Source organism: Oncorhynchus tshawytscha, linkage group LG22 (assembly GCF_018296145.1).
Source record: "Oncorhynchus tshawytscha isolate Ot180627B linkage group LG22, Otsh_v2.0, whole genome shotgun sequence".
NCBI classification, from domain to species: domain Eukaryota; kingdom Metazoa; phylum Chordata; class Actinopteri; order Salmoniformes; family Salmonidae; genus Oncorhynchus; species Oncorhynchus tshawytscha.
The window spans coordinates 14,926,375-14,950,956 of record NC_056450.1 but is presented as its reverse complement, the minus strand read 5'-3'; the positions used below and the strand labels follow the sequence as shown (position 1 = coordinate 14,950,956).

At 41.0% G+C, this 24,582-nt stretch overlaps 1 protein-coding gene across 1 annotated transcript; it reads left to right on the top strand.

Moving 5' to 3' along the window:
• The first annotated feature begins 12,845 nt into the window (after positions 1-12,845).
• Positions 12,846-23,670, top strand: LOC112221898 (proteolipid protein 2). Its single transcript, XM_024384314.2, has 5 exons — positions 12,846-13,290; positions 20,895-21,050; positions 21,228-21,326; positions 21,493-21,589; positions 21,680-23,670. Exons 1-5 carry the CDS (start codon positions 13,195-13,197, stop codon positions 21,685-21,687), a joined length of 456 nt encoding a protein of 151 aa, XP_024240082.1. The 5' UTR covers positions 12,846-13,194; the 3' UTR covers positions 21,688-23,670.
• Positions 23,671-24,582: the final 912 nt, after the last annotated feature.

Genomic DNA, 24,582 nt, shown 5'->3' with positions numbered 1-24,582 from the left:
TATGTGATGTATCTAACCAAAATACACAAAGCCATATACTTACAGGAGAAAAAGATGGTGCCAGAGCCGGGTCCGGTAGGACCTCCCCCAGTGGTACCAGGAGATCTGGTCTACGTTCGAGTGTTCCGGAGGAAGTGGGATCAGCCGAGGAGAGAAGGACCCTACGAGGTGGCAACAGCCACAAACACGGCCGTCCAAGTGAAAGGAAGCAATACGTGGTATCATCTAAACCACTGCACCCGAGTCCCGACAGAGAGAAGGATACAACCATACAGAGATGAGGACACAGAGGATGCTGATTCACCAGGCGGGAGCCCGGAGGGAGCAGGAGCAGCGGAAACGATCAAAGCGCCAGAGAGGAATCAAGAAAATGGCAGACCAGATACAAGCCAAGATACGACAAGTGCGCCAACTAACGCACTCAGAAGAAGCACCAGGGGAAAAGAGCCTGAAAAGAAAAGAGACAAACAACCAAAGTTTCCTCCAGTACGGCCAGAAAGCCCAGAAGGGGGGGGGGTAACATGTCTACTACTCCTGATGATATACCTGTTGGGGCAGACCTTGTTGACGGAAGCCCTCTACAGTGGGACCCTGAGGTATCGCCTAAAGAATGGGAACATCTCTTCCCTGAAATGGACGCCTTCCCAGATGGAAGCCAAGGTCGGCCAGAGGAGGGAACAACAGGTGAAGAAAGTGGAGGAGAAGCATTACCAAGAGCAGAAGGAGAGATCGTGCAAGGAAGAACAGAAGCCATGCAAGATGAAAGAAATGGGGATTTCCCCACAATTGACTTTTCAGCTCTTACCTGATCTCCATAATGAACCATTGAAATTAGAAACACAAAAGCACAGAGACAATGATACAGTAAGAACAACCGAGGACAATACGGAGATGATGCACGCACTCACGATCAAGATAAATGATAAAAACAGGAAGAGAAGAGAGGTACCTGTCGAACGAGGTGGAGTTTTTGACAGGTTCAAGTTTCATGTTCCGCCACAAATTCTAACAGAACAAGGGGAACAAAGGACAGTTTCTGTATGGAAGATGAAACCTCTACCGGAGGAGCCACTCTGTGGATGGACGCATCATATGACAAAGGGAGAAGTTATTTGGGACCCCAAAGGATGTGACCTGACGATAACCAAATATGAGGAAGGCTGGGAGTTTATCATGAACAAGATAACACCAGCAGAAGGTGAAGAATTTGAAATTGAAATAACAAGAACAGGACTGAGTGAAGGAAACAGTCACAAATATGTTAAATTGGGTCCTACGCCAGCACCTGAACAAAAACAGCTGGTGACAACCAAAGCAATGACAACGGTGGCGGCTGACGTGACGACCACAGCAACTACCACTAAGATGACATCAATTGCTCTTACCAAGCAGACCACGGTAACCACAACGACACCTGACACATCAGAACCAAAGGGATTCTTTAATGAGATTTGGAACCTTTTGACAAACTCTAATGACCTACCTTAAGACAAGAACATTGCAAAGATGACAGACATAGACATATCAGACTCAGAACCACTCAAGGACAGCACACAGGAAGAAGAGGTGAAAAATGAATGGTACAAATGGGCTAAGTATACGGCAAACAAACACAGAATGGACAATTGTATTTTTTGTAGTAAATCACCTTTGTCAGATCTCATAATAGTCCCTGAACCAGCATCATTTAAAAACTGTGCAAATTGGAAAAATGATCATTGTACCAACAGAAAATATTCTATTCCCTTGTGTGACATAGAATGTAGGATTGCCCAAGGGAGCACTAGAGGCAGAACCATGTTGAAAGTGACTGGGTTGGGAGACAAGGATTGTGCTGCTTATAACATTAAAACTGACTTAAATGGACCTCAATTGGACAGAAGTACTGTGATTAAAGGAAAATATGAATGTTTTTACAGCCATAACACCGAAGGTATTGATGTAGGAAACACCACTGTAGAATGTGATACTATTTGGGTACTAGAGACTGCAGGGGTTTGTAGAAATAAAGATAAAGGGTTGATAATGTATAGAAAAGGGGTGTGTGGTACAATAACTCAGGTTGCGCCATCTCTTATTATGCTAAAAAATCAGGACAGAGATATTGCGGATAGTTTCTGGATGTGTGGAAAAAACAAACTGTTGAATGTACTGCCAGATGGATGGACGGGTCTTTGTGCCTTAGTTAGAGCAATTCAACAGGTTACCATTATTAAGTCACCCCATGGTGACTATGTTAACTCTAGAGTTAAGAGAGTGTATGAGAAAGACCCTGAGGTATACCTTGATGCAATTGGTTGGACGTAGCATTGGGAAAATGGGGAGCTATGTTTGCTAGGATGGCCATTATGCTGGGCGGGGGATTATTGGCTCTGGGTATTGTATTTTGTTGTGTTTTACCCTTGGTGAAATCACTTGTGATCCAGACAACGGTTAAACAGATGATTGTAAGTAGAGTTGACCCTCCGGTGATAGTTAATCCTGTGCCGGGTAGCCCAGGCCATTATACTGATGTAAATGGACAGTTATGCAATGCGGTTGGTGGACTCCTTGACTGCCCCTTAGGTAATCCAAACTGCCTGTATGGAGTGGTCCCTGGAGGTGGGTACGCTTGCCATGGTTTTTGTAAGGAAGGTTTACCTGTATGTGCTGTCATTCCAAATTCATAAGAAAGTCTACTGATACATATCCACAAAAAGGGTCATTTCTGTAGTAAGTGCAAGAGGTGCTGTGTAAGGTTTTAGTATATCTACTTTTGCTCACGGCCTTGTGTTTTTGTATGTTTTGTCAAATGTTTTTATAGGTATATCAATGAATATATCTGGTTTCTTTTAATTAAAAGTTAGTTTTGCCTTCTAAATACTAGGTTATATTTAAAAACATGTAGGTAACAGTGGGATATCCCGGTTACAAGTGTCTACGGACCATGTCCTTAGTCTTCTAACACAGGTTGGTATCGCTGGTATCACGTTTGTTGGAGAGGTGTCTGAGAGAGGGGATCATGTTGAAAGCCTAAATTTAGAATGATGTTGTGTCAATTTTATTTTGTAACTGCATGGAGGCCTAGTGTTTTCTCATATTCAATGTATTATTATACTCATTGCTTTATTATATATATTTTTTTTTTCTTTTTTCACATAACTGAGATAACCTCAGGCAAGTCTTTGTACCTACATGCTCATGCGTCAACAAAATGTTATTTTTATTGTTTCTAATTAGATCTTTTACTCTTATACTAGAGATGTTTGGTCTAAGTTAGGTGTTCTTTTATTGTTTCTAACTAGATCTTTTACTCTTATGAAATACTAGAGATGTCTGGTCTAGTTGATTAGGAAGCTTTATTTTTGTTAATCAACTGTTGATATTATGATCCGTATATGTCCTTTTAAGTTTTGTGGTGCTTATTAAAGCACCAGAGGGGGGTTATGTGGGAGAAATCATATACATGATTATAGTAACACAAGAGAAAGACACACGTATGGGTTAATTTCCTGTTCTGGTAAAATGCATTGTCTATTGTATAGGACAGAAAGCAGAGAAAGACCATGGGAGTATGGAACAGCTGGGAACACTAAAGAAATGCAGACACATAGACACCTAGAATGGCTGGACATACAAAGGTCAGAGGGATATACAAAGGAGGGGGTCGGCCAAATGACCAACTGATGGATTATAGACATGACTCACATATCCTTAGGACATGAAGACGCTGAAGGAATGACAGGGGAGACCCACAGTCTGCTGACCCTAGATAACACACAAACAGGAGAACGCATTAAGCTGAGTGAAGGGACAAAGCAAGGGTCTTGTCATCATTAGGATCTAATGGAAAGCAGATGTGGGCATTATTGGGCTGAACAAGCAGGATGCACGAAGTAGGATGGACTCATGGATTGTGTGTATAAAAAGTCAGAGCGAGTGCTCTGAAAAAGTGTGTGTTCCGCGGACCGCTCCGGCTTATGATACTGTTGTATTAAAAGTCTATATTGATTTTTACAAAGTTCTTGGTCGTGTCATATTTGAACCGATTTGCCACTACACTACACCGAGGGAGGCGGAGACTATCAGCAGGGGGGATACCAATCAGATGTGAGCTGGTCTGGTCCACCCTACAGCATTTGGAAGCTGGTGAGTGTCAGTACATATGTTGGAGCAACACTGAGAATACCGAGGTAATCGACTGAGAAATACTGTATTAATGTTACTTTTCCAAAGGGAATACAGACTATGTGGATTTATGTATACATTAGTTGTAATTGATCTCTCTCTGTCACGACTCCGACCGAAAGACACTCCCCTTCCCGTTCGGGTGGCGCTCGGCGGTCGTCGTCGCCAGCCTACTAGCTGCTACTGATTATTTCCTCCCCCTCCTTATGTGTTGATTGTGTGCACCTGTTTTGAGTTAGGTAGTAAGGCTTTATTGGTCAGCCGGCCCGCAGGGTTCCTTGTGCGGGATTAATTATTGTGATCGTCTGTTTGGTGTACTTGTGTGCACGTCTATGGGTTTTGTGTTTTCCCATTTTGTGGGTTTTCCCTGGACAGTTTAAGTCCCCCTGTTTGGGGCATTTGTTTGTTCAGTACGCCCTGTGTTTTTGTGAGGGTTGGCTTATGTTCAGCGTTTCTCAGTGCATTAAAATAGCACTCCCCTGAACTCTCTGCTTCCTGCGCCTGACTCCTCACCCACTACACTCAGACCGTTACAGAATCCCGCACCATCATAGAATGGAGTCAGCAGGAGCAACAGCCACTCCCCTCCCATCGATGGAAGAGAGGGTTCTACATCACACCACCGTTCTCCATCGGATCGGAACGGCGATGGATCTGGTGATGGAGAGAATGGACCGATGGGAGAGAAGCGGTCTCCTCTCTCCACCTTCGGCCCCCCCTCCTCAGGACTCCCCATCTCCCGACTCCAGCACCCTCCGTCTTACACTCCCGAGGGTCTATGATGGAGCGGCAGCAGGGTGCCAGGGGTTCTTACTCCAGCTAGAACTGTACCTGGCCACCATCAGACCCACTCCCTCGGGAGCGGAGAGGGTGAATGTCCTCATCTCCTGCCTCACGGGTCGTGCTCTGGAGTGGGCAAATGCAGTTTGGAATGGCCCAGACTCAGCTAAGGAACACTACCCCGAGTTTTCTCGCCGCTTCCGCGCCGTGTTTGACCATCCTCCAGATGGCCGAGCGGCGGGAGAACGACTATTCCATCTCCGGCAGGAGAAAAGGAGCACCCAGGATTACGCGTTGGAGTTCTGTACCTTGGCAGCAGGATCCGGGTGGAACGACAGGGCCCTTATCGACCACTACAGGTGTAGTCTCCGGGAGGATGTCCGCAGGGAGCTAGCGTGTCGGGACACCACTCTTTCCTTGGATGAGCTAATTGACATGTCCATCCGACTGGACAATCTGCTGGCTGCCCGCGGGCGTTCGGAGAGGGTCCTGTGTGTTCCACCACCCAGCACCTCCACTCCTGTTCCGATGGAGTTGGGAGGGGCTTTGCCGAGGGGTACCGGAGGAGGAGGCTCCCTCTGCACCAACTGTGGTCAGAGAGGACACACGGCCGATCGGTGCTGGGGGGGTCCGTCTGGGAGTCGAGATGGCAGGCGGAACATTTCTCGATCACCCCAGGTGAGTCAGCACCAAACTCACCCAGAACCCCCTGTTGGTCACATGTTTGTCTTGATTTTTTTCCTTAAATTTTTCCCCTCTTCCCAGCATAGGGCGCTAGTTGATTCAGGCGCAGCTGGGAACTTTATGGATCGCGGACTTGCTATTAAATTAGGTGTTCCGCTTGTGCCGATAGATTCTCCCTTTCCCGTGCACTCCCTAGATAGCCGGCCATTAGGGTCAGGGGTGGTCAGGGAGACCACGATCCCACTGGACATGGTAATGCAGGGGAATCATAGGGAGCGTATCAGTCTCTATATTATTGATTCGCCTGCGTTTCCAGTGGTGTTAGGGATTCCCTGGCTGGCCCGGCACAATCCTAAAATTTTGTTTCTTCAAAATGTATGATCTTTGTTCCCATGTGCAGTTGCAAACCGCAGCAGTAGCTTCTACCTTGCTGAGCGGCCTTTTAGGTTATGTCGATATAGGACTTGTTTTACTGTGGAAACTTTTGTACCTGTTTCCTCCAGCATCTTCACAAGGTCCTTTGCTGTTGTTCTGGGAATGATTTGCACGTTTCACACCAAAGTACATTCAAAGACAGAATGTGTCTCCTTCCTGAGCATTAGGTCAGGGTGTGATGTGGGGTGGGCATTCTATGATTTTGTATTTCTATCTTTTGGCCAGGTATGGTTCTCAATCAGGGACAGCTGTCTATCATTGTCTCTGATTGGGAACCATACTTAGGTAGCCATTTTTCCTCCTTTCTTTGTGGGAAGTTGTCTTTGTTTGTGACACTTTAGCCTTAAGCTTCACAGTTGTTTTTTGTATTGTTTATTGTTTTTGTCGGCGTCATCCTAAATAAAAGGAATATGTACGCTCACCACGCTGTGCTTTGGTCTACTTCCTTTGACGGCCGTGACAGTGTATGATGTATTCTTATTAGTATTTATGATAATGACTATGACAATTCAGAGAAAAATATATATTTTGTATTCTTATATTATAAAAAATGAAATAAACTTGAAATTATTCTGTTGAAGGTTAAATGTCTTGTCTTATGTCTCTAATCTTGTAGATCGTATGTATTGTTTATGTTGTACTATGAGGTTCACTGAGCGTATAAGGTAAGCAGGCCCACTACTCGGCTAACCAACATCGCATGGCACATGTCACCACCTTCTAAACGCATGCAGTTCTACTGCTTTGCCACATGATGGCATGATATCTGTTTTCCAGAATTCTACAGTTGAAACTCAATGAATGTTTTTTCATAATCAGTGTTGATAAAATATTCAAAGCTATTTTTATATGGTTAAAAAAAATCTAAAATCGTCCAATACTTGGGTTTAATGAACAATCAATAAACAACACAGTTTTATTATATTCCAATTTTATACTACTCTATTCTGCATGGAGCAAAGCAGGCCTAAGTGAAATAACACATTTTATAAAAGATCATGTGTCATACATCCCTAAGCATAGCGGCAGCTGTTCCCAGTCTTGTTTGTTCTGAAAACAACTGCTCACAACCCCCCTGGGTAAGTAGCTTCTAGTATGTGCCGCACGTACGGGAAGTGACTTTTTGCCTGCAACTTTCAGGCCTACCAGTAGCCTATTAGTAGGCAGTTCTAGTTGTCAAGGACATATTCGAAGCTGTTGCCAAAGCAGAGGTTTGTCACACAAAAACCGCATAGGGTAGACGGCTTTCCGGTTTAGAATCGGTCTATGGCTTTCTGGTTCTACCCACTAGACTTGAAACCATATTGAATGACACATAACCCTATTCAAGATTGTCACAATAGCTTTTGCACTACGTGTGTAGAGTAATGTGTGTGCATGTAAAGTCAATCCACCCAGTAACAGTGAATCAGAACAACAGTTTAGGCAAAACCACCCTTATGCGACAACACAAATAATTGTGTTATTTGAATTACTCAATCGAGTCTGCAAAAATGGAATGGATGGGTCTCTTGTGCTGGGCAGCAGGTTTAATACAGAGTGCTGGGGACTCCTTACTCCACCCACTCCATTTACTGTAATGCAATACACGTTGTGTGGGATACTTATTGGCTTGTAGAGAGACAACTTGTCTACCTGTCTCAGCTAAAATAGGGTGGAAAATATTCAGTATTGTCTCTACTAACTAAATATGGTTAGTTTTGGACGGGGACTGTGTAGTCCATACCCAGCAGCACTTCATTCTCCACCCCCTCCATATACCCCAATGCAATACACTGTAATAGACTATAATGGGTGGAGAAAGAAATGCTGCTGGGTATGTACTACACAGTCCACCTCCAAAACAAACAATTTTTCGTCAGTAGAGACCCTAATGTGTATTTTCCACCCCACTTTAGCCCGAGACAGGTAGAAACATTTTCTCTCTACAAGCTAACATGTACAGTGCCTTGCGAAAGTATTCGGCCCCCTTGAACTTTGCGACCTTTTGCCACATTTCAGGCTTCAAACATAAAGATATAAAACTGTATTTTTTTTGTGAAGAATCAACAACAAGTGGGACACAATCATGAAGTGGAAGGACATTTATTGGATATTTCAAACTTTTTAACAAATCAAAAACTGAAAAATTGGGCGTGCAAAATTATTCAGCCCCTTTACTCTCAGTGCAGCAAACTCTCTCCAGAAGTTCAGTGAGGATCTCTGAATGATCCAATGTTGACCTAAATGACTAATAATGATAAATACAATCCACCTGTGTGTAATCAAGTCTCCGTATAAATGCACCTGCACTGTGATAGTCTCAGAGGTCCGTTAAAAGCGCAGAGAGCATCATGAAGAACAAGGAACACACCAGGCAGGTCCGAGATAGAAATATTGTCATTTAGAGAATATATTTGCAGAAAATGACAACTGGTCAAAATAACAAAAAAATATGCACTGTTGTCAGACCTCGAATAATGCAAAGAAAATAAGTTCATATTCATTTTTAAACAACACAATATTAATGTTTTAACTTAGGAAGAGTTCAGAAATCAATATTCGGTGGAATAACCATGATTTTCAACCACAGCTTTTATGCGTCCTGGCATGCAAAGCAGAGGTTTGTCACACAAAAACCGCATAGGGTAGACGGCTTTCCGGTTTAGAATCGGTCTATGGCTTTCTGGTTCTACCCACTAGACTTGAAACCATATTGAATGACACATAACCCTATTCAAGATTGTCACAATAGCTTTTGCACTACGTGTGTAGAGTAATGTGTGTGCATGTAAAGTCAATCCACCCAGTAACAGTGAATCAGAACAACAGTTTAGGCAAAACCACCCTTATGCGACAACACAAATAATTGTGTTATTTGAATTACTCAATCGAGTCTGCAAAAATGGAATGGATGGGTCTCTTGTGCTGGGCAGCAGGTTTAATACAGAGTGCTGGGGACTCCTTACTCCACCCACTCCATTTACTGTAATGCAATACACGTTGTGTGGGATACTTATTGGCTTGTAGAGAGACAACTTGTCTACCTGTCTCAGCTAAAATAGGGTGGAAAATATTCAGTATTGTCTCTACTAACTAAATATGGTTAGTTTTGGACGGGGACTGTGTAGTCCATACCCAGCAGCACTTCATTCTCCACCCCTCCATATACCCCAATGCAATACACTGTAATAGACTATAATGGGTGGAGAAAGAAATGCTGCTGGGTATGTACTACACAGTCCACCTCCAAAACAAACAATTTTTCGTCAGTAGAGACCCTAATGTGTATTTTCCACCCCACTTTAGCCCGAGACAGGTAGAAACATTTTCTCTCTACAAGCTAACATGTACAGTGCCTTGCGAAAGTATTCGGCCCCCTTGAACTTTGCGACCTTTTGCCACATTTCAGGCTTCAAACATAAAGATATAAAACTGTATTTTTTTGTGAAGAATCAACAACAAGTGGGACACAATCATGAAGTGGAAGGACATTTATTGGATATTTCAAACTTTTTTAACAAATCAAAAACTGAAAAATTGGGCGTGCAAAATTATTCAGCCCCTTTACTCTCAGTGCAGCAAACTCTCTCCAGAAGTTCAGTGAGGATCTCTGAATGATCCAATGTTGACCTAAATGACTAATAATGATAAATACAATCCACCTGTGTGTAATCAAGTCTCCGTATAAATGCACCTGCACTGTGATAGTCTCAGAGGTCCGTTAAAAGCGCAGAGAGCATCATGAAGAACAAGGAACACACCAGGCAGGTCCGAGATAGAAATATTGTCATTTAGAGAATATATTTGCAGAAAATGACAACTGGTCAAAATAACAAAAAAATATGCACTGTTGTCAGACCTCGAATAATGCAAAGAAAATAAGTTCATATTCATTTTTAAACAACACAATATTAATGTTTTAACTTAGGAAGAGTTCAGAAATCAATATTCGGTGGAATAACCATGATTTTCAACCACAGCTTTTATGCGTCCTGGCATGCTTTCCACCAGCCTTTCACATTGATGTTGGGTGACTTTATGCCACTCCTGGCGCAAAAATTCAAGCAGCTCGGCTTTGTTTGATGGCTTGTGACGATACATCTTCCTCTTGATCACATTCCAGAGGTTTTCAATGGGGTTCATGTCTGGAGATTGGGCTGGCCATGACAGGGTCTTGATCTGGTGGTCCTCCATCCACATCTAGATTGACCTGACCTGTGGCATGGAGCATTGTCCAGCTGGAAAAAACTATCCTCTGAGTCTGGGGAACATTGTCAGAGCAGAAGGAAACAAGTTTTCTTCCAGGACAACCTTGTACGTGCCTTGATTCATGCGTCCTTCACAAAGACAAATCTGCCTGATTCCAGCCTTGCTGAAGCACCCCCAGATCATCACTGATCCTCCACCAAATTTCACTGACTGACTGACGAGTTTCAGAAGAAAGTTTTTTTGTTTCTGGCCATTTTGAGCCTGTAATCAAACCCACAAATGCTGATGCTCCAGATACTCAACTAGTCTAAAGAAGGCCAGTTTTATTGCTTCTTTAATCAGGACAACAGTTCAGCTGTGCTAACATAATTGCAAAAGGGTTTCTTTTCTTTTCTTTCAAAGACAAAGGGTTTCTTTTCTTTCAAAGACAAGGACATTTCTAAGTGACCCCAAACTTTTGAATGGAAGCGTATTTTTTTTTTTGGGGGGGGGCTTGCATTTTTAGCATGTTATTTTGCCATTAATACATGTCACATATCAGTTTACAAACAGTGTAAAAATAATAATAATGATTTAGTTAATAAAGTCGCATACAAACATGGTCTATTTTTTGATTTCTTGAGAAAGGCAGCTACAAAATGCAGGTGTTTCAGCCTAGCTCAGTGCTTTCTGTGGTGGTGGGGCAGCCAGCGGAAAATACGGAGCGTAGGTGTTGGTACTGTTCTCTAGTTGCGTCGTGATTGGCTCAGTGTTCTGTCACTCATTGGGACACCACGTCACTGCCAAGTCTAAGGGTAGAGCTCGAAAAGTCAAGCCCCTTGGGTGATGCCATAGAGTTACATTTGAAGTGCCCATCCAAGAAGGCTCAAGGTCATTGGCTACAGATAAAATGACGTCAAACCACGTTATATCTACAGAAGCTGTGATTGGACTGATCATGTCAACGTCATAATTTCAAAATTTTAGCTAGCAGTCATCATCATGAATCAAGTTGACAATTTACTGGCAAATCCTTTTTAATCCTTGTCATGTGAAGAGAAATATGAAGAGAAATGATAGATAAAATGTATCAGTGATCATTGGCCATTGGACATAAACATTACACAACAAATTGGAAATCGCAAATTCAACAATGAGTGGTTTGGAAAGAATGAGTAGCTAACTGCATGCATTGCAAAGCAATCACTAGCCTGCTATTCAGTGGAGTGGCTGTGGGGTTCCAAGTCTAGGATTAAGGGTCTCTTTTCCAAGTTTAAAATTATAAGCACTTAATAATGGCCATCCTGTCAAAGAAGCATGATTTGTGCTGCGCACAAAACAACTGTTGACTCAGAACTGTGAAATCTGTGAGTTCAAGACAACTGGGAACTTGGGGAAAGAACTAGCTCCGACTGAGAAAGTACGTTTTGAATGGTCTTCCAACTCGGAATTGTAAATCCGGAACTTGGGCCTCTTTCAAGAGCTACGACCTGAAGATCACTGACGTCATCATGATTCAACTTAGTTTTTTTCCGCGTTCCCAGTTGTCTTGAAAGCACCATAAATCCAGAGAATGCCAGACTTTGATGACAAAGTTTGATGACAAAATTTGCCCACGAAAAACTGCCGTGCCACCTTCCTGAGTCCAAAAATGTATTGTATGCTGCTGCATAAATTATGTAATATGGCAGGGAGATATGTATACTGTAGCTAAGAAAGTAATACTAAGTGTAGGTTGTGTAGTAAGCTGTTAGTAGTCCATGTGCCTCACCCTAATAATTTGGTAGTTATATTGACTATGTCCGTCCTAGCTCACTCATTGATGTCTTAATCAAAATTACTGATTGCCACTTATACGCTTGTCGTTCCCTTATGCCATAGTTTGTACATCTCATTTGTCAGTAGAAACCACATTTGTTGAAGCAAGTCAGCCATATCAGCTATGTTTTTTAAAGGCAGTAAATGAGGCTGAATGAACAGTTTCGCTGCCTGACAAGGTATTCGCTGATAGCCAGGTGTAGCAGTCAACACAATCCTGTCTTGGCGCTCTACTGACAATTCCTTCAACCTCATGGCTTGGTTTTTGCTTTGACATGTATTGTCAACTGTGGGACCTTATATAGACAGGTGCCTTTCTAAATCATGTCCAATCAATTTAATATACCACAGGTGGACTCCAATCAAGTTGTAGTAACATCTAAAGGATGATCAATGAAAACAGGATGCACCTGAGCTCAATTTAGAGTCTCACAGCAAAGGGTCTGAGTACTTATGTAAATGTAAATTTACATTTGACATTTTTTATAAATGTGCAAACATTTAAAAAAAAAACTGTTTTTGCTTTGTCGTTATGGGGTATTGTGTGTAGATTAATGGTGGGGGCGCGATTTAATCCATTTTAGAATAAGGCTGTAATGTAACAAAATGTGGAAAAAAGTCAAGGGGCCTGAATACTTTCCTAATGCAGTGTATTTGGTTGGTAGAGATCCTACAAAGTATTCCCCATCCACTTTAGCTGAGACAGGTAGACATGTTCTCTCTACAAGACAATATGTGTCCCATGTATAGTCTATTACAGTGTATTTCACAGGGGTTCTATTTTGAAGGTTTCCTCGTTAACATACGAACGTGACGTCATCGTTTGTGCTGCTGGCAGAATACTAGTCCGTTTGTCGTTCTTTACTTCCTCCAAGCGAGTCAATTTAAACGTGCACTTTCCTATTTCGTTTTTTAGTTTTGCTATGTCCATGTAGTTGAAAGTACTCACTCATTCGAAGTAGTCCCAACTTGGAGAGAAGAAAAACAAAATGTTAACCCCCAGTTAGGAGACAACATCAGTCCACTTTTTCTACTAAATGTAACTTAGCTGCAAAGTTGTGTCTTCATTGAGTTTTGCAACCTTGCAAAGGGAAATACAGCCCTTAAAATTAGTTGGTAAACTCTACATTAAAGTTAGTTATGGCTGATACTGAGACCGTTGTCGCTGCGGGCTGCTTGGAAAAGTCGAAGTGTTACGTGAAGACTCGAAAAGGAACAATTCTCGCTGCAGAAATAGTAAGTTTGTTCCCTGTCACTGTTATAGGCAGACACTCACACAAAGAGTAGACTAGCGCTGTAAATTTGCCTGAATTTACTGCAATAGTAGTAGCCAAACTATGAATGGAAGGTCTGTTGTAGAAATATAATATAATTCCCTAGAATAGACCAATATAAAGACATACTACTTTGTTGTTACTTTACTACACTATTTCTGCAACATATACAGATCTATGAGTATTTCCATGATGCTATACCATTGATTTGTTCAAAGTATGATAACAAATTGGTCCATTTTAAATCTTTGAGACAGTTGTGTGGACTTCGAGGAACTGGACCTGGAATGAGAACCATGTGCTCTTGGGGTTGGGGGTCAGGCCAAGGGTTAGCCAAAGAGCTTCCAACAGTCACTTTTAATAAATCAAAGTATATTTTCTATTTGAGATTCTTCAATGTAGCCACCCTTTGCATTGATGACAGCTTTGCACACTCTTGGCATTTTCTCAACCAGCTTTATGAGATAGTCACCTTGAATGCGTGTCAATTAACAGGTGTGCCTTTTTAAATGTACATTTGTGTAATTTCTTTCCTTCTTAATGTGTTTGAGCCAATCAGTTGTGTTGTGACAATGTAGGGTTCGTATTAGGGTTGCATATTTTGGGGAATATTCAGAGGTGGAAACTAGAGGTCGACCGATTATGATTTAGACCGATACCGATTATTGGAGGACCAAAAAAGCATATACCGATTTAATCGGACAATTTTTATTTATTTATTTGTAATAATGACAATTACAACAATACTGAATTAACACCTATTTTAACTTAATATAATACATCAATAAAATCAATTTAGCCTCAAATAAATAATGAAACATGTTCAATTTGGTTTAAATAATGCAAAAACAAAGTGTTAGAGAAGAAAGTAAAAGTGCAACATGTGCCATGTAAAAAAAAAAGCTAACGTTTAAGTTTCTTGCTCAGAACATATGAAAGCTGGTGGTTCCTTTTAACATGAGTCTTCAATATTCCCAGGTAAGAAGTTTTAGGTTGTAGGAATTATAGGACTATTTCTCTCTATACCATTTGTATTTCATATACCTTTGACTATTGGATGTTCTTATAGGCACTATAGTATTGCCAGTGTAAAAGTATAGCTTCCGTCCCTCTCCTCATCCCTACCTGGGCTCAAACTAGGAACACATCGACAACAGCCACCCTCAAAGCATATTTTCGCTCCACAAAAAGCCTCAGCCCCTGCAGAGCAAGGGGAACAACTACTTCAAGGTCTTAGCGCAAGTGACGTCACCGATTGAAATGCTATTAGTGCGCACCCCGCTAACTAGCTAGCCATTTCACATCGGTTACACCAGCCTAATCTCAGGAGTTGATAGGCTTGAAGTGATAAACAGCTCAATGCTTGAAGCACAGCGAAGAGCTGCTGGTAATTGCAAGAAAGTGCTGTTTGAATTAATGCTTACGAGCCTGCTGCTGCCTACCACCGCTCAGTCAGACTGCTCTGTCAAATATCAAATCATAGACTTAATTATAACATAACACACAGAAATACACGCCGTAGGTCATTAATATGGTCAAATCCGGAAATGATCATTTCGAAAACAAAACATTTATTATTTCAGTGATATACAGAACCGTTCTGTATTTTATTTAATGGGTGGCATCCATAAGTCTAAATATTGCTGTTACATTGCACAACCTTCAATGTTATGTCATAATTATGTTAAATTCTGGCAAATTAATTACGGTCTTTGTTAGGAAAAAATGGTCTTCACACAGTTCGCAATGAGCCATGCGGCCCAAACTGCTGCATATACCCTGACTGCTTGCAAGGGACGCAAGAGAAGTGACACAATTTCCCTAGTTATAAGAAATTCATTTTAGCAGGCAATATTAACTAAATATGCAGGTTTAAAAATATGTACTTGTGTATTGATTTTAAAGAAAGGCATTGATTATGGTTAGGTCCATTGATGCAACGACGGTGCTATTTTCGCGATTGTGCTTCTTAAATCATCACCCATTTGGCGAAGTAGGCTGTGATTTGATGAGAATGATATGCAACACAGGACAAGCTAGATAACTACACATGGTTGATGATATTTCTAGTTTAATTAACTAGTGATTATGTTAAGATTGATTTGTTTTTTATAAGATAAGTTTAATGCTAGCTAGCAACTTAGCTTGGCTTCTTGCTGCACTCGCGTAACAGGTAGTCAGCCTGCCACACAGTCTCCTCGTGGAGTGCAATGTAATCGGCCACAATCGGTGTCCAAAAATGCAGATTACCGATTGTTATGAAAACTTGTAATTGGCCATTCCGATTAATCGGACCTCTAGTGGAAACTTTCCATGGGAATTAATGGGAATTAACGGGAATATATGGGAATTAATGGAAATATATGCAAATTAATATTAATACCATTTAAATATAGATGTGTTTTGCATTGGATATATTTACCATATATGGAGACAAACGTTTTACCTTATCATAAGTAGACAATACACAATTGCAAATGATTAAATCCTTCCAATAGAATTTAAAACTATTTAGATACGAATTGAACTTTAATTAAATGAGTTGAGACTTCACATGGGGTGATTTCACTGAACAACAAAAGAAAGGGAATATTGAATGATCCCCAATGATCCATCGCTTTTCCAAAAAACGGTTTCAACATACATCTGTAAAATCATAGTCTAGAAACTAAAGCTTTGGTTGTATTCCTCTCAGGCTTCCATGTTTTCTCTTTGGACCTCCTCAATGTCCACCTCTTGAACATCAGACTCTCGGGCCTCATCTTCACTGTCACTTTCCAACCTTGTTGAAGATGGCTCGTGGTCAGGCTCAAAAAGCTTAAAATTTGCCCGGATGGCCACCAATTTTTCAACCCTTGTATTGGTCAGCCTGTTGTGTGCTTTGGTGTGTGTGTGTTCCCAAACAAGGACCAGTTGTGCTCTGAAGCGGCTGATGTTGGTGGGATTTGGAGGAGGAATGAGGCAACAGGGGAAAGAGCCTTAGATCCACAAAGTCCCTTCCACCAGGTGGCTGATGAGATATGTTGGCACGACTGCCATATTGTATCTCCGTCCCAAAGTCCTTGCTTGGAAGTGTACTTCTGACTGCCAAGAACCTTGCCCTCATCCAGGCCAAGGTGACGAGACACGGTAGTGATTACACCATAGGCCTTGTTGATCTCTGCACCAGTGCAAATACCTTCTGTCGTCCAAGGTCATTGATGACTGCCTTCAGCTCATCTGCAATGTAGAGACTGGTGTGTCTGTTGTCCCTTGTGTCTGTGCTGTTGTAGAGTACTGGTTGAGGGGTGGAGAGGATGTAGTTAATTGTTCCTTGCCGAGAAACATTCAACCACCCATCAGAGTTGATTGCAATACAGTCTGCTCTCTCTGATTTGCTTGACCTTCACTTGAACTCTGCATCCAGCAACTGAGTAGATAAAGCATGTCTGGTTGGAGAGGTGCATGCTTGGCGAAGAACTTTCAGTAATCTCTTCCAATACACATTGCATGTTTGCATCAGAGGTGAACCAGTTGCATCCATAGCTCGAGAAAGATATTCATCAGTATTTCTCTGACTACGTTCCTCCATTGAGTCAAAAAAACTTCTGATTCCAGGAGGACCATGAGCTGTTTCTATCGATAAGGTGTCTGATTCATCATTTTCACCTCGAATAGAAGTAGAGGGACTTTTGTCAGAGGTTGCTTATTGTGAACGCTGAGGGAACTTTATGCACTTGGCCAGATGATTCTTGCATTCTTCACATATGATTTGGCACAGTATTTGCAAATGTACACAGCTTTTCCTTCTACATTAGCTGCAGTGAAATGTCTCCAGACATCAGATAGTGCCCGTGGCATTTTTCTGTATAGATTAGAAAAGAAATAGTAAGAAAAAAACAATTCCAAGTACAGATAAATAATTAAGCAGTTAGATTAAACAACTCCTTTGTAAGATAAATGTTTTAAAATAAAAAATGTATGGAAACAGGTGAATTAACACTCAGTTAGCAGGCTAAACCCCACATAGCAAAAACTAACGAGCGGAAATTGTTAACGAGTTAGAAATGATTTAAACACACTTTGCTGTAGGCTATTTACTAGTTTACAAAACTTAATGTATGTCATATAAAATATATTCACCCCACCTAGTATTGTAATCAAAACTTACCAGAAAGCCTGTAGTCCTTGGCTCTCAGACAGTGTGGTGGTGTGGGCTTATTAGCATCTCATTAGTGTGCAAGATCTTGAGAATCAGTTGTACATGTGATGGAAGAGTGCACTGCACATGTGATGGAAGACTGAACCGTGCATGCAGAGGGTTGCAATTCCATTGAATTGGGGATAGTTGAACCAAAATATGCTACAAGACCTAGAATTGCCTTATGTGTATCCCACAAAAAATGTTCACTGTTATAAGCTAACTTTTTTGATGAATTTAAGCAAAATCCCCCAATTTCCCGGGCTTAACTTCCCATGGAAAATTTCCAGAAATTTACCGGAAAGTTTCCGACCCTTTCCAACCCTAGTTGGTATACAGAAGATAGCCCTATTTGGTAAAATACCAAGTCCATTTTATGGCAAGAACAGCTCAAATAAGCAAAGAGAAATGACAGTCCATCATTACTTTAAGATGTGAAAGTCAGTCAGTATGGAACATTTTAAGAACTTTGAAAGTTCTTGAAGTGCAGTAGCAAAAACCATCAAGCGCTATGACGAAACTGGCTCTCACGAGGACTGCCACAGGAAAGGAAGACCCAGAGTTACCTCTGCTGCAGAGGTTACCTTCATTAGCGTTAACCAGCCTCCGAAATATCAGACCAAGTAAATGCTTCACAGAGTTCAAGTAACAGACACATCTCAACATCAATTGTTCAGAGGAGACTGTGTGAATTAGGCCATGGTCAAATTGCTGGAAAGGAACCACTACTTAAGGCCACCAATAATAGGAAGAGACTTGCTTGGACCAAGAAACACAAGCAATGGGCAATAGATTGGTGGAAATCTGTCCTTTGGTCTGATGAGTCCAAATTTGAGATTTTTGGTTCCAACCGCCTTGTCTTTGTGAGACGCAGAGTAGGTGAACGGATGATCTCTGCATGTGTAGTTCCCACTGTGAAGCATGGAGGAGGAGGTGTTATGGTGTGGGGGTTCTTTGCTGGTGACACTGTAACCGATTTATTTAAAATTCAAGGCACACTTCACCAGCATGGCTACCGCAGCATTCTGCAGCGATACGCCATCCCATCTGGTTTGGGCTTAGTGGGACTATCATTTATTTCTCAACAGGACAATGACCCAACACACCCCCAGGCTTTGTAAGGGCTATTTGACCAAGAAGGAGAGTGATGGAGTGCTGCATCATTTGACCAGGCCTCCGCACTCACCCTACCTCAATCCAGTTGAGATGGTTTGGGATGAGTTGGAAAAGCAGCCAACAAGTGCTCAGCATATGTGGGAACTCCTTTAAGAATGTTGGAAAAGCATTCCAGGTGAAGCTGGTTGAGAATTTCAAGAATGTGCAAAGCTGTCATCAAGGCAAAGGCAAGGTAGCTACATTGAAGAATCAAATATATTTTGTTATTTGTTTTACCATTTTTTTGGTTACTACATGATTTCATATGTGTGATTTCATAGTTTTGATGTATTCACTATTATTCTACAATGTAGACAATAGTACAAATAAAGAAAAACCCTTGAGTGAGTAGGTGTCCAAACTTTTGACTGGTACTGTATGTAAAGGCACTCCAGGAATAGACATATCTGAAAATCATTAAGAATCAGGTCTTAAGTCTTCTCTGTGGTGTTTTTATAGTTTCAAACATCCTGCACACAGTAGACTCCTTTTTATGTGCTCTACATCCTTGAGGTGTATTGTAGGTTCGTGGGTGTCCTCTGGCGGTTTTGTTACCCATGTAAGTTTATTGGAGAGATCCATCCCACTACTCTGGTGGAGGTGTTGCATGAATTCTGATGGTCTACGGGTTGTCATTGTCCTAAAAAATCAGCACTGACTAATCTCTCCATTTCTAAAGATAAACAGTAATGTGTTTAACAGGTGTTCTGTTCTAAAGGAGGTGGTAACTCACAGGCTGAGTTTTCTCATTGAATGGAAAATAACAGAATTAAATTAAATTCTAGCGAGTTCTAGTTCTAGAGTTGTAGAGTGGTCAGTGTTTTACCACACGTTAAGAGTCAGTGCTTTGCAGAGGTAATGGACATTTCAGATGATTACGTGAGGTTCCTGCAGCCAGGGACAGGGAATGCAGGAATCGCTTAGCTTGCAACGCTACATGGTTTAACATTCCAGGGTTATTTCACATCTCGCAGGTCAGGTGGATGATCCCCTGTGGAAGATCCCAACAGCCTAGGAGAAAGTATGAAAGTCACGGGACGAGAGAGAGTGGGTGTTTCAAATAGTTTACATGCTATAGTTTACATGCTATAGTTTACATGCTATAGTTTACATGCTATAGTTTACATGCTATAGTTTACATGCTATAGTTTACATGGAGCTTAGAGAGGATACATGGCTTCTGAATTTAAATGGGCTATCGGTGTCATACTCCGAAACAAGCGTTCATCCATGATCTTAGACTCAGTGGTGGATAATTGACAACCATACTCTGCATGCTTCAGATCACACATGCTAAACGTGTTTTTCCACCTCTACAAAGTAGCTTTGAGTTGACATTTGAGACTAACTCCACTCCATCCTTCGAATCTGACATGATTGGTCTTGAACATGTCTTTGTGATAGCTACTGCCGGAAGTCAAAGTGAAACACACCCAGGGAGAAATTGCTTCCATGCAAGCTGAGTAACAAAGTCATTGCAGTAGTTCTGTATTTATAACAGTACCTATTATTATAAATGAAGTAGACACTGGTCTTTTGCATCTCATAATGTTCACAGAAGCTAGTTCCAGTAGATTTTTTCCCCCCTGGCATTTCTTTGTGTAAGCGTGTGTGTTTTCATTTCTCTGTGATATGGATTGCCACTCTGCTACTGCTTCTAGTTTGTTAATGGCTGTAATCATTGAAATGTTTGTCATTTCCTCATAGTTTAGTGTAAGAACTGCTCTTAACTGGGTCTTTCAGAGTTGTTTTTCCTGTGGTGTAACAGTGAGGTGTCACAAATGGATGTGGCAGTTTCACCATTTAAGAATGTTTCAAAGATCTTTCTTTTTTGAGGATAAAAAATATCAACCCCAAACCTGGGGTCTTAGTCAGTGTGATATAAACTACTAAATTGATTGGCATAAATGCCTACACAAGAATCAAAAAGGGTTCTTTGGCTGTCCCCATTGCAGAACCCTTTGAAGAACCTATTTTGGTTCTACTTGGAAATAAAAAGGGTTCTCCTTTGGTGGACAGCTGTAGAACCATTTTGAAACCCTTTTTTCTATGTTTGTTGTTGTTTCGTGTGATTTGGGACAGTTTTTGCTGTTTGCGTCACCACAGGGTCTTTAACCCCACAGACTATGTGAGTGGGTTTATTGTGTCAAATATTTCGACGCAGGCTGCTTTTTCCGTCTTCTTCCTCTCTCTCTCTCCCCAATATTAATTTTCTGTCCTTTTTCTTTCAGCTCATCAGTTTAATCATCCTAATCTGCTATGCTGCGTCATTTAATGGAGGATATTCTGCGGTGGCCATCTGTGAGATGGTGTTCGCCATCATCTTCTTTGTCGTCTTCATGATGGAAATGGACAAGACCATTCAGGCGGTCAACTGGGTCTGGAGTGTGAGTACAGTATATGTTTACACAGACACACACGCACACAAACACAGAGACACAGGGAGAACGAGAAGCACACAGACACAAATTAAAGATGCATTCAAATCAAAACTAACAGTAACACAAGGACTTTCCAAGTGCCTTTAGAAGGACAATCATTCACTAATGTTGGTCTCCTACCAGGATCTTTTCCGTACTGCTATTGGTGCAGCCCTGTACACCATCACCTCTCTAGTCTGTATGCTTCGTGGAACAGGGGACGATGCCCTTATTGCTGGAGCGGTGAGTCAAATGTCTAACCAGCCTGAGATTTTTTAACAGATACAAATGAAAGCATCTCAAATTATTTACTACTTCAGCTCTTAAATCCTTCAGCCCAATTCATCACTGAAAAGTAGAACTTGGTGGTTAGATTATGTTTAGATTAAACATTATTCCATTCCCTTAGGTGTTTGGCCTGCTGGCTGGGATCCTGTTTGCCTATGACGTCTACACCATCATCCTTGTCATCAAGAGCAACAAGCAGGATACAGCAGCGCCCACTGGTGGGTATTTTGGGTAAGGCTGCAGCTTTACTGGGAACTACAGTTTGGAATTTGACATTTTCTTTGTTTTGTTCCCTGCTTTGTTTGCAGATGTTTAAGCCCTCGAAGATAAACCCCATCTTAGTCATTGAAAGAGAATTACATTTGTGCAGGACGAGATAGAAGTGCAGCAGATTGGAATGAAGTTTGATGCTCAAATGAAGAGATTAATAGCAGAAATTAACCAATGTTTGGGTCAGAAGAGAAACATCTACTGTACTATCTATGGCTGACACAGAGAGGATAATGTTATACTGCAATGAGATCATTATGTTGAAAAGAACCATGTAAATTCCAGGAGGGATTCCCTTGACAACCGCTGTTCCAGTCTCGATGTACAATTCTACCGTCCCATTGTTCAATATTTAGTCTGGTGAAAAAGGGAAAGATGTCAATATTATGCAGCATAAGGAGGTGGAAAGCTCTGGAAAGTTCACACTAGGACATCGTTTATTTTCTGATCTAATGAGCTATTGTGTAAAAAAGATGTCTGTGTTGAGTTACATCCACTGCTAAAGTATTGGTTTGTATTAGAAATTAGATTGTAGCATTACATTTATAGAGGTGCTCAGATGAATATAACATCATAATGTAACATCAATAGTTTTGGTACAAATGGCATTCTCTCTCTCTTTGTCGTCATAATTTCACCTCAGCGTCATAGCCCTCTCCATAACCCACTGTAATATATAAAAAATGTGCTGGTTGAATTAAGCCAAATTTTGCTTGCGCTTAGGCCTTGATTTAATCAGATCAAGTGTTAACCGGCATAGCGGATGTTTTGACATATGTTGGAGGTGTCACTGCAGTATGAGCTGACAAATAGGTGAGAGGCTGCTCTTGTGTGTCACAAAACACTTCCTTCCTTATTAATCCTACTGAGTTAGAAGTTCAAAACGGCGATAGAAAGTGTAGGTTAATGCATCTTTTCATGTTCATTTGGATGGTGGGGATTTATAGCCTATCACATCGAGGTATAAACAATAGAAACATCACGCATTCGAGTGTTTGAACTTGTAAAGTGGCTGCATGGGATTTGTCGGTTTCGTTGCATCCAATAGCATGGTCCGAGATAAACTAACACAAGGAGCCGCTTGTGGATTTGACAGCTCTAACGCAGTTCCATCTCCGACACACCAAAACACCGCTATGCGGGTGTCTGCTAGTACGTATCTGCTATAGAATCTAGCCCTTAGTCAAGGCAGATTAATTGGGGAGGACGGGCTCTTAGTACTGGCTGGCACAGAATAAATGGATTGGTATCAAACTCAAACATGGTTTCCATGTGTTCGTTACCATTCCATTCACTCTGTTACAGCTATTATTATGAGCCGTCCTCCCCTCAGCAGCCTCCTGTGCTGGAAACATTTGTAGTGCCTTAGTTGCATTGGTTGTTGTTTTTGACTCTTTTTCTACTTACCTAGCACTGTAAGGCCTACTGGCCACAATTAACCCTGCACTCATGGTAAGGTTTGATGTTCATTTGCCACCAAATAACTTCTCATGAGTACTCTTGCCATAGGAAAATAATGGGACAACATGTTTTCATTATCCTGGTTTTGAAATAATCTAATTCAGGTCAAGTGTGTTGCTTACCAGTTTTTCTTTGTGTGTTTTTTTTAACCAATGATGAGATATTTTAACGAGATTTAATGTTGTACAAGAGAAATGTTACCTCAGTTAGTGCCCCCTTGTTAAAGTATTTAGACAGTTTGTATGCAGTTATAGTAGTAAACATTAATATTTTTATTATAGACTCGTAGAAAAACAACTCATTTAGAATGAGCAATTAATGAAATTAATTAGCAAAGAAGGGCATTTGATCAGTTATGTGGTTGCATTTCAGGATGCCTATGTTATAATTGTAATATCTTTTGTGAATGTTATCTCCAAAATATAAAGTACATTTCTCAAGGAAGAATTTGGCCTTAATGTTTTATATCGAACAGGTTTTTAATGTATTTATTCATACTTTTGTGTGTATTTGAAATATTGAGGCATATACACAATGCTTTGCGCAATAAAAGCAAGTTGTTATTCAATTAGGAACCTCTCTAATAACTGTGTCTGCACATTGTATAATCACATTGTTATATACATAGTACTTACTAATGACTGTCTATACTGGTTTGTGACACTCACAAGTTCAAGGATCTGAGTGCTCTCTCTTAAACTACCACTAGATGGAAGCAGCTGCACTCTAATTGGAACCTGACCAGGGCTCGTTCTGTACTTTATTTTTTTTGTTCTCACACAGGCCTAAATGCAATCAAATCGAATGCTGCAAAATACTACGAATAATTACTAATGTTTGTTTAGAATTTCACTTGACCTAGATAACATATTTTGTTTCATTTTCAGGGAACTAGGTCAACAAAACACCCTTTCACTATGAGTCTTTGGTTGATCTGAACCCCCCTCAGTAAAATTAGCAGATGTACAGCTAATTTTCTGCAATTCTAAAAATGTTTTCATAGGATGGAGAGAAATGTTTTAATTTTTGAATATGATATCTGACTGGTCGGTAATTTGAGAAGTTTACAAATTTACCCATCTATGCAGGTGATAGACCAAATGGGATTCAAAACCACAGACCTTTTTGAGGATTACATAAGGCCGACATTGGGAAGAGTTTTGGTATTCTTGGCCGATTTGCACGTTGACATGGTGTCCATAATGCCACTCATTGAAATTGATTGTCCATTATTCGTTTAGTGCTCCCATCATTTAAAAAAACAGTGGGGAGTCACAATCCATTGGACATACAAGATAGACTGGAAATGAATCCCTGATGTTGTTGTGCTTGTTCCAAACAGAACAGGGCCTGGTTTCCCAAAAGCATTTTAAGGCTAAGTTCATCATTGGAACCATATAGATCCAATAGGATCCCTATTGTTCGAAAATGAACTTAGCCTTTTGGGAAACTACCTGACAAGGTCAGGTCACCTTGTATT